At 43.2% G+C, this 11,682-nt stretch overlaps 1 protein-coding gene across 1 annotated transcript in view; it reads left to right on the top strand.

The window, feature by feature from the left end:
- Window positions 1-9,184: 9,184 nt before the first annotated feature.
- C9 (complement C9) overlaps window positions 9,185-11,682 on the top strand; it is a 61,436-nt gene continuing 58,938 nt past the window's right edge. Inside the window, exon 1 of the mRNA XM_040262795.1 lies at window positions 9,185-9,261. Within this exon, the coding sequence (XP_040118729.1) occupies window positions 9,185-9,261 (77 nt within the window). The remainder of the gene's footprint in view (window positions 9,262-11,682) is intronic.

The following is an 11,682-nucleotide window of genomic DNA, read 5'->3' as shown; positions in this document are numbered from 1 at the left end:
ACAAGATGGCATGTAGCTCTTGAATGGGATGTTAACCATTCAAGGAGAGCTGAAGTGGAAAGGTGGTGCAGTCAATATCTGCTTCTCATACTAAGCATTTCGGTTTTCTCCAAGGCTTTCTAGTGGACTCCAACTATGGCTCATTGGTCAGAATGTGGTCAAATGGTCACTATGAGGTGCAAGGGAGGCTGGGAAACCAAGTTTTTAGCTTTACCAGAATGGCAAACCACTCCAGTATTCTTGCCTGGAGAATCTTATGGACAGAGGAGCCTGGAGGGGGCTACAGTCCATGGGGTTGCAAAGAGTCAGATATGACTGAACAACTCAGCACAAAAAATGGTAAAGGGAGTTAAGGAAGAGGCAGGGCTGGCTGTTTCATTCGTGCGCCCCAGGGCAAAATACAGATGGAGGAATCTCCATGGTTCAAAGCAGGGTAAAAACCCTATTAAAGGCAGTAAAATATAAAGCTCTCTCCTTTCTTATGAAATTGCTCTCTTAATATGAGGTATTTTGTTTGTCATTTAATGTTGTTCTAAGTAAAGAAAAATTAAAATGTTAAAATATTAGTATGAATTTTACCTATAATCTTTAATTCATATGTGGAATCACTGAAATTATACAATTTATGTTTCATAAGTCATATATGCACATGTTGCTATTGTTCAGTCACTCAGTCATGTCTGACTCTTTGTGACCCCGTGGACTGCAGCAGGCCCAGCTTCCTGTCCTTCACTATCTCTTGGAGTTTGCTCAAACTCATGTCCATTGAGTCAGTGATGCCGTCCAATTGTCTCATCTTCTGTTGCCCCTTCTCCTCCTGCCCCTCTTTTGCATGCATTTCATTCCTACCAGAACCATTAGAAACACTGCACAAAATTAGCTCAATTGTCTTTAATTCACTTCTTCCTGCATGTGTATCTCACCAGCATATCTCACTTATGAGTAAAACAGAAGAAAAGAAAATAAGTGTTGCTCTATCTTTTTCTTTCCTTCTATGTTGTTGCCTTCAGTGTTCAGTTCAGTTCAGTCACTCAGTCGTGTCCGACTCTTTGCGACCCTATAGACTGCAGCATGCCAGGCTTCCCTGTCCATCACCAACTCCAAGAACTTACTCAAACTCTTGTCAATAGAGTCGGTGATGCCATCCAACCATCACTTGCAGCGTTACATGGATGCTAATGCACAGAAGGAACACTAGTAATAAAGTGTTCCTTTACTGATGTTTCCTGGTCATTTGTGGAGATTTGTGTGTGGAATCCCATGGACAGAGGAGTCCATAGGGTTGCAAAGAGTCAGACATGACTGAGCACGCATGCAGGTGTGTGTTGGAAGCAAGTTCTGGTTCAGAGAGTGTGACTTCTCAGGGCTGTCAGTGTTACCTAGCCCCCACCCTCTCTTAACCCCCCACTTACTCAGTCTTAAACGTAAAGTGTGTTATGTCTCACCTTATACTCACTTTTGCTTGGATTCACTGAACTCCCACACATCATGAATCCACTTGAATCCTTGAATCCTATGCTCACAGGGCAACATAATTACTCTGTGCAAATGGGGTGCCATGGAAGGAGGAACGCACAGTGCATATTCCTTCTGTTTGTGCACATGTTCTACTTTACCATCAAACTTAACTTTCAAAACAAGAGTCCCAACATAAAATTCAGAATTTCAAGATGGCAGCTGCCTGAGCATTAAACCAAGCCTGAGGCCTGCCTGAGTGTTGACCCCTGGGCTATCTCACATGGTCTTGAAACCAGTCCTGGCCAGAGAACTTAGAAATGGATGATGGATTAGCTAATGTGCTTCCCACAAGCCCAGGTCATTGTTTAACCCCAAGTTGGCTGACCTCCCAACGCAGATGGAGGCAGTCTTTGACTCCACAACACCCTAAGGGCAGAAGAGAAGCACAATTGTAGAGCATATTCAGCAAAGTTAATGGTGAGGCACTTTGACTAGCAAGTAGAAGCTAAAGAATGCCGAGGACTAGTCTCTGTGTGTTAATGCCAGGAGGTTACCAAACAGAATCAAATAGAAGTGGGCGGGGAACTACAAGTCTCTTCGTGGGAGGCTTTATGCTAATACAAACCTAATTTGAACTCAAAGGGATGTGCCATTTCAGTTGAAGGGATCCTGAGGGGAGGACTGTGAAACTCCTGAGTAATTACTTTCTAACCGGCTTTACAATTCTTCATTTTACTTCACTGCAAGCACAACACTGCCAGACTTGAAAAGCAAGAGCAGTGGATTCAGGGATGGTCCACAGAAGTCATGGAATGATAACAGAAAACACCTACCCAGCATTTATCACAGGCAGAAGCTCTTCTGAGAGTATAAAAATAAACAATTTAATTTCATATTAACTCTATCAAGTGGGCTGCTGCTACTGACTGCGAACATTTCCTAGAAAAGGACACTGAGGCACAAAGAACTTGAGTCATTGCCCAAAGTCGCATAGCCAGTAAGTGGCTGAAGTGGAAACCTAACCCCGGGCCGAGTGCCCTTGCACTTAACCTCGAGTTAACCACTTAACCACCCAACTCCCTCCAAAAACTGGTGTCTTTGGCTTTAGACTGGCGTGTCTTATGTTTACCCAGACTGTATTCTCTCTACAGTATTTCTCTCCTCTTCCACGTCCTATAACCAAAACGCTTACAGACTTTGACTCTTTCAGAGCTCATTTTCGGGGTAAAATAAATTATCACTTCAAAGTGTAAATTTTCTGGCTGTTACAAATGCAACAACCGTCTTAACCTCGTGCTCAGTTTATTCTAATTCAGATATTTCCCATCAGCATGTTGAAGTATTTCTAATCAGACTGTTCACAGTGAATGATGAGTTATGAGTAATAGTCTTCCAATTTCTTCTACATTGTAAAAAGCAAACTCTCCCGCATCATCTCATGGTCAGACCAGGTGCATGGTTCACAGTCAGTGGAGAAAGCTGTTCACACATTTTATAACAGCACTACTGTTATAAAATTGGACAATTTTTTTACAACCCAACGGCCAGTTAATGTATCATGTTCTTCGTGAAGTGGATCAAAGCTATGGGTTGATGACACACGGTTTAATTATTCTTCCTTTACAGTGCTTTCTTATTCTCTCCTCCTCAGTTCTTCAGTGGTGGCGACTTTCTTCAGCTTCTAATTTGACAAACAAAAACTCTAGACTTATAGAGAATGGAAACTGACCAGGTGAACCTAAAGCAGGGAGATTTCTTACAGTCCATCAATGAGTCATACAAAACCCCAAGACAAGGAAAAGTTCAAGTCAGTAGAGAGGGAAAAAATGAAGACAATGCTGGACCAGAAACAAGATGAAGTTCCTGACTTAAATCATCTATAGCTATGGACTAGCCCCATCCCTAGAGAAGAAGGATTAGTAAAACATGTTTAGAGAAGACAAAATTTTGCTTACACTACATTTAGGTGCTTCCCTGGTGGCTCAGATCTTAAAGACTGCGTGCAATGCAGGAGACCTGGGTTGGATCCCTGGATTGGTAAGAGGAGAAGGAAAGGGCAACCCACTCCAGTATTCTTGCCTGGAAAATCCCATGGACAGAGAAGCCTGGGGGCTACAGTGCATGGGGTCACAAAGAGTCAGACATGACTGAGGGACTATCACTTTCACACTCAAGTGCAGAAAGAAAAATATATCCACATTCTTTTGTCTCTTCTTTCCTTCCTTTCTTTCTCCTTCCCTCCGTTCCTTTCCTCCTTCCTTTATTCCTATGAATCTGGTCTTCCTGACAAGTCTCCACTCTCCTGGATGCAGAGTCGGGTCCTAGAACCTCAGTCCAGGCGTTAGGGTTTCTGTGCTAGGTAACACTCTCTCTTTCTCATATGTAAACAGTGTTGTAGATTTCTTTCCCTTCTTCCTGCTCCTCTCCATGATGCAGTTTAGTTTTCTGGGAGGTGTGGAGGGAGGTGTTGAGAAAGAAGTTTAGACCCTCAGATAGGTCCTTAAACAATCCTCCTTCCAGTATTTATAGCATTTATCTCATCTACCTGGGCACTGACATCTTGGTATCTGTAGCTAGAATTTTTGACTGAAGAATGTCGGATCTGGTCTTCTTCATGAAATTGGGGGAGTCTACCGGGCCTGGTGGACCACCCTGCTGCATGGACCCTCACCTTGGCCCTCACTGATGCTGACTCCCGAGATTTGACTGTGAACGCCTTCCTAACGCTTCTCTCAGCCCCAGAGTCATTCTGTCCTTGACACAGCAAGCCTGCCACTACCCACCTCGTCCCTTCTCAGGACATGCATGCATGCGAAGCCACTTCAGTCGGGTCCGACTCTGCAACCCTGTGGGCTGACTGTAGCCCCCCAGGCTCCTCTGCCCATGGGGCTTCTCCAGGCAAAAATACTCGAGTGGATTGCCATGCCCTCCTCCAGGGGCTTCTCCTCAGGACAGAGGGGAACAAATATCCACTGTGACACACGGCAGTCAAAGAAACTTAGGAAGCCAGATCAGTTGCTCCTTCTCTGCTCAAACACACAGCACAAATACTTTTACTTCAAGTTAGCTTTTTTGCCCCAAACTGAGAAAGTCTGGAAGTTGTTCTCCAGAGTTCAAAATGGCAAGGACTGAAGCATCTGTCTGTGACCTCAAGCTGCTTAACATATTGGCCTCATTCTGGCCTGAAGTAGTGACTCAGAGCTCACATCTCCAAGCCTGCTCCTCTGACTCCTAGTTCTTTCCTTCTTATAATTTTTGAGGAACAGCATTCTCTGTACTATCGCTTGTGCTGTCCACAGTGCTTTGATATTCACAGGGAGTCGATTGCTTCTATATTTCACCATCCTCCCTGGGCATGCCTCAGTGTTCAGCCCTAAAATTGTGAACTGTCAAAAAAGCATAATTTTAAAAGATAAAATTAAAGAGAATTTAAGATTTGCAAAGCATCATCCCTTATTCTATTTACCTGGGTTTACATATTGTTAACTAATGAGTCTGTATATAGTTTGGTCCTCAAATACTAGTTCCTTTTTGTCAGAGTCTCAAGTTCCAAAGCCAAATATATAAATACCTAAAATAAATGAAATCAACTGATCATTCAGTAACCATAAAATAACTGTGAAGTAACTGCTTAACATTTCATACACTATCAGAATAGTAATGCAATAAAAGACAAAGATGACTTTGAGATATAGAAACAGAAAAACAGGGGAATGGTGACTCATTAATGAAATAGGGAATATAAGAAGAACTTCCTTGACAGGGACAGGGCAAGAAGTATGCGTTTGATTTTAGACACAACAAGTTCAACTTAACACAGATTAAAATCCATTTCTTAGAAACACTTGAAGATTGTTAAGCTGGAAAGTAACACAATACATTTGACATCTTTTAAAATAATCACTTCCAGATATCTATACTTTCAAAACAAGAACCCAGATTTTGGTAAAGGAGCTTCAACAGACTGTCTTTTGAGACTTCTGGTTCCAACAGACCACCTCTTGAGACTGCTGGTTCTAAATAATGGGTGTAACCTTAAGAGTAGATAAGAAAAGTAGGTAGAGATTGAGGAAAGAAGGGGAATAGTAGCATCTGCTGGATGGACAAGGAGCATCTGATGGATGAGGAAGTTGCTGTCGGTCACTAAGTCGTGTCTGACTGTGACCCCAAGGACCGTGGCACGCCAGACTTCCCTGACCTTCCAGGGAGAGGAGTTAACAAATGAAAAGTGGAAGAACAGGAAATGCTGTATCATAAAAGCCAAAGGAACAGAGAACTTTGAGGCATAAGAGCAGCCCGTAGGGTCAAATGCTTCTATGAGACAAAGACAGGGCCAAAAAAATGTACCTCACATTCACCAATATGGAGGTCTTCAGTGGAGTAAAAGGCAGGCTGCAACAAATTGAAGGTAAAGGAAGACCCATGTGGTAAAAAGACACGGGTTCAATCCCTGGGTCGGAAAGATCTCCTGGAGAAGGAAGTGGCAACCCACTCCAGTATTCTTGCCTGGGAAATCTCATGTATCTTGAAGACCAAGAAGATCTTGGCAGGCTACAGTCCAGGGAATTGCAAAGAGCTGGACCTGACTGAGCTCAAGACCAGACGAATTAGAATAGTACCAACAGAACTGGTGATGTGGTAGGAAAAGCCTAAGATTCACCACGTTCAAATTCCAGCTACTCAGCACTGAGGGTGGGTGATGCTGGACAAATGGGGTTATCTCAGTGAACCTCAGCTTCCTCAACTGTATAAATGGGTTATCTTGAGGATTACATGAGATGACACATACAACCTGGCACATTAGAGAAGTTTCATAAACATTTATTCATCCTGTTCTCTGGAAGCCACTAAGCGTTACCAAATTTAAACACGTGTACACCCATGGCAGATTCATGTTGATATATGGTAAAACCAATACAATATTGTAAAGTAAAAAATAATAATAATAATAAAATTAAATTAAAAAAAAACAAATTTAAAATGCTATCATTTTCATTTCTCTAGTCCAATGCATCACTATGCCTCATTTCCTTGAAATACACATGGAAACACAAATCTCATTTCAAAAAATGTCCAATACATGATACTGTTAAGGGCAAAGAAGAGTTAAAAATGCTACAAAAATGTAAGACACACTATATTTTTGTAATTATTATTAATACAGTACATTATTATTATACTTTGCCACTCCCATTACTTTTCTTCATTACATTTTTCCTGAACCATGGGGAAAAAAAATAACTTCTACAGAGCAATTCAATATTGAAACCAGTCAGCTAAGAAATACCTCTATCCATTTCCACCTCCAGTGAGTCAGTCTCCAAGGAGAGAGGTGACATTTCAATTTCCTGTGGCTGCTTAGTCACTTCAGTCATGTCTGATTCGGTGCAACCCTATGGACTGTAGCCTGCCAGGCTACTCTGTCCAAGAATTCTTTAGCCAGGAGTACTGGAGTGGGTTACTATGCCCTCCTCCAGGGGATCTTCCCAACCCAGGAATTGAACCAGCATCTCTTAGGTCTCAAGAATTGGCAGATGGATTCTTTACCACTAGCGCCACCTGGGAAGCCCTTTTAGTCTCCAGTTACATCTAATTGACGAGTCAATTATCACAAAGTCTAATCAATTACCTTTAAGTCTAATGGCATAAAGCATCATTCTACCATGCCTGCTTCCAAGACCTTCTTTCCACAAATATCCTGGCAGGATTCAGAGAGGCCATGTAAGAGAAGGGGTTCAAAACTCCTCCATTATATCTGAAAGATTTACACTATATCTAGATACAGCCCACTTGTCATTAGCAAGTATTCCCAAGCAGAGCCCTTTGGGAAAAATTTATTCATCAATGTAGTTACAAGTGTCATCACACACGTTCGAATTGCCTCATTACTTGGCAATTCTACAAGATCTACATATTGACCGTGTAAATTGTCTACACAGCAGACTTAGGAACTGATGAAATTAATCCCATTAGAAAGCTCTTGCTCTGTATAAAAAAGAAAATAAAATTTTTTAAAGAGGGGGCAGGAAAGAGTGATGAAAGTAGTTAACTCTTACTCTAGATAAGATAATAGAGAAGATGAAAAAGGTAGGCAGTACTGGAAAACTAGCTTCCCAACTCTACTCTGTGTTTTGCCGGCCTTGGTATGTACTAATGTTTAAATTTTTCCTATTTTTAATTAATGAGTACTTATGAAGTCCCCTTGTGCTGTGCTGTGCTTAGTTGCTCAGTCGTGTCTGACTTTTTGTAACCCCATGAATTGTAGCCCACCAGGCTCCTCTGTCCATGGGGATTCTCCAGGCAAGAATACTGGAGTGGGTTGCCATGCCCTCCTCCAGGGGATCTTCCCAACCCAGGAATCAAACTGGGGTCTCCTGCATTGCAGGCAGATTCTTTATCAGCTGAGCTACCAGGGAAGCCCATGAAGTCCCCTTGCTGCTGCTGCTAAGTCGCTTCTGCCGTGTCTGACTCTGTGCTAAACATCAATAACATATTGTACCTCCTGTGTTTCTTCTCAAGGTGATCATTCAAAATCTCAACCCTGGTCACACATTTGAATGATCCAGCAAAATTTAAAAAATACTGATGGAAGACGACCCCAGTGGCGCAGTGGATAAAAATCCACCTGTCAATGCAGAGGACATGGATTCAATCCCTGGCCCAGGAAGATTCCACATGTCATGGAACAACTAAGCCTGTGCACCGAAACTCCTGAGCCTGTGCTCTAGAGCCTGTGCTTTCAGCAAGAGAAGCCCGAGCACCACAAGGAAGAGTAGCCCCTCCTGCCACAACTAGAGAAAGCCCAAGCAAAGCAACAAAGACCTAGCACAGCCAAAATTAAATAAAATTTTAAAAAATACTGAGGCAGGGTCCCATCCTGGATCAATTATTAGTATCAGGTGGGAGTGGGCTGCCATCAGTGTTTATTCACAGGTCCCCCAAGTCATTCTCTTATGCAACCAGTGTTTTAAAAGCATCTGTGATATCCCCCTTCTCCAGTACTTCCAAAATAGCCTGCCCTTTTCACAAGTTCTGAAGAATGTGAAAATGAGGGGAAAAAATTCTTTCTGATGGGTTGGAGCAAGTAATTCCATCTTAGAATCTATCTTGCTGACAGGTGTGCTTCTTAGATAAAGACACCATGTCCTTCTGGAAGACACTGGAAAGGCCTTAGGGAACGTACCTGGATTCTTCAAAATGACTCACTTCACTTATAAAAAGATGTCAGTTTGTAAATGCATTTTACTATCTGTCCATGTGGAAATACCACACAGTTCATCCTCAGAGGGCAACAGCTATGTCTGTAATTCCGTTTCTAGTCAGTGCAATTCTTTTACTAATTTTGAGTTTCTGCCTCTATAAGAATTATCCACAGACCTTTTTCCTCCAAATTACGCAGTCCCTCATGATCCCTCCCAGAGTCTCTGAAAATGAGCACCACTGGAGTTGTCTGTCTGTTGGGTTTTTGTTTTCAACACATCTCAGCCATTTAGCAGTCATGGGCTCCTCACTTGAATATACAATTGATAAATATACTCTTGGCCACAACAGTAGGCCCCAAGTTACGAAATGACTCTCCTCTGATTGGACTTTGGCACCCAGGAAGCCCAATTCTAAAGAAATCCTGAGCAAAAACAAACAATAATTGTTCCCCAGTCCTTTGCAAATAAGTGTCTTCCAGGAACTGTCTGGCCATTCCACTCCGGGAGCTATCTCGCTAGTGCAAATGTCTGCCTGCCAGAGGCTCGCCTTTGCAATATGCATTCTAGAAATAAGTCTCCTGAGAGCGGGGCCCACTCCCAGGTGAGTCACTTTTCTCTCTGTCTCTGGAATTTCCCTGCAGGTTTTGCCATTTCTGGATCTGCTTCTATAGCAGCAAAGTAGGTAAAACTTTTTCACTCACATTAAGATATGGAACCAGAGAATCTAAACTTTGAAAAAGAATGAGAAAAAGCTCAGATATGTTTTTCAGAGTTTTTTCAGGAGACCTGCTGCCATTCCCAAGGGTTTCTTTTAAACAAGGTATTTAAATGTTAAGACTGAGATATTCTTGAAATACTGGACTTAAGAAACAAAGCTGGTTTTTACTAGGATATAATAAACCTGGGTTTATCAGTTTCTAGGGGGCTTCCCTGGTGGCTCAGCACTAAAGAATCCGCCTGCAATGCAGGAAGTGCAGGTTTGATCCCTGGGTTGGGAAAATCCCCTGGAGGAGGGCATGGCAACCCACTCCAGTATCCTTGCCTGGAGAATCCCATGGACAGAGGAGCCTGATGGTTTAGTCCGCTGGGTTGCAAATGACTAGCACATATGCACGCATCATTATCTAGGGTCTGAGAAGTTTAAGGAAATAAATCTCTCCCACACTCTGCCTCCATGTCTAACACTCTCAATAATTGGCTACATCCTGCCTTTGTCTCCACACCAGGCAGAGGTTGGCCAATTTCCTTCTCTTCCTTGACATCCCAAAAGGTATCCAGAGGCACACATTTTGTCTTTAGGTTTAGGGGAGTGTTTTCTTCCATTCAGGAAAAATTACCATGGTGCAGACCTGTAAGCCAGGCTTCCAGCAAAAACACTTTCTCTTCTTTTGCTCTGATCCTAATTGGGAACAGGAAGCCCATTTCAAGCCAATCCAGAACATAAACCAACCAAACAAGATGTGCTTATTGACCATCTACATTGTAATTCAGAATGGTTAGAGAACACACAGTCCTGCGTCATCTGATACAGCATGATCCCATCTGGTGACAGTATGAAAATATCCCACCCTTTGACAATACAGCCTGGGGAAATCAACTACACTGTCCCTTCAGTCATATGACTCAGTGGTATTGTTCAATCATTCAGTCATGTCCAACTTTTTGCCACCCCATGAACTATAGCCCACCAGACTCTTCTCTCCATAAGATTCTCCAGGCAAGGATACTAGAGTGGGTTGCCAGTTCCTTCTGCAGGGGATATTCCTGACCCTGGAGGGATTGAACTCAGGTCCCCTGCATTGGCAAGTGGATTCTTTACCACTGAGCCACCTGGGAAGCCCATTTGACTCTCAGGTTCACCAAATTCCATTTGGGTGCTGATGCCTATCTCAAGCACATCACTGCCTGCCTCCCCGCTGCTGTGGAGGCTACAATTCTGTTGGCCGCATCAGACATGTGAAGTTTGCTCACACGGCTGCATCTTCCAGGAGGGGACACACAGACATGCTACACGGACCAGCCTGGGCTTGGGTGAAGTGCTTCACCAGGCTTTCCTTTATCCCATCACTACCTCTTCCCATATTATCTAAGAAGCATTATTTGCATTTACTAGACATCAGGTACAAAGGGGTTTGAGGAAGCCAGTTACTGAAAGTTGTTTTAGCCCTCTTATACTTACCCTGACCCTTTCTTAAGTTAAAAAATAATTTAAACAACCCACATTCCTAGATCATGACTCCTGCTGATCAAGAATGAGAGGCCGTTGGGAAGGCTTCCATGGCTTTGAAGTTTGGATCCCGTAGGTTCTGGTCATGCCCTGCAGTTTCAGAGAGGACCAGAAAGGCCCCTTGGCTGCCCCCCAGCTCTAAGCAGCTGCACCACTGGCTGGGGTTGGGCTGCAGTCACTCTCATTGCTATGCCCTCAGGAGGTTGGTGAGGCTGCCCTGTTCCGAACACTGTGCTCAGCCCTTTGATATAGGATTGAAGTCAAACAGAGTGTTCAGACCAGTCATGGAGTGAGACACATAGTTCAGCCAAAGAAATGTGTTTGCAAACAATTTTAAAATACAAATTTGATCAGAACAGAGCAGTCCTCTGGAGCCAGAATTTTCAAGCTCAAGTTGAGGTGCCATTACTTACTTAGTAACAATACAACTCTGGCCAACCTTTCTGAACTGTTACTCAACCTCTCTGTACCTTGGTTCCTTCATCTGTAAGATGGTGTGTGTGTGTGTGTGTGTGTGTGCATACATGTGTGCACACGTGCGTGTGTGTGTTTAGTTGTTCAGTCATGTCCGACTCTTTGCAACCCCATGGACTGTAGCCTGCCAGGATCCTCTGTCCGTGGGGATTTCCCAGGCAAGAATATTGGAGTGGGTTGCCATGCCCTCCTCCAGGGGATCTTCCCGACCCAGGGACCGAACTTGAATCTCTTATGTCTCCTGCATTGGCAGGCAGGTTCTTTACCACTAGCACCACCTGGGAAGCCCCAGTGAAAATAATGGTTCTTATCTAATAAGTT

Source organism: Oryx dammah, unplaced genomic scaffold (genome assembly GCF_014754425.2).
Source record: "Oryx dammah isolate SB20612 unplaced genomic scaffold, SCBI_Odam_1.1 HiC_scaffold_20, whole genome shotgun sequence".
Classification (NCBI taxonomy): domain Eukaryota; kingdom Metazoa; phylum Chordata; class Mammalia; order Artiodactyla; family Bovidae; genus Oryx; species Oryx dammah.
This window is presented reverse-complemented; position numbering and strand designations above follow the sequence as displayed.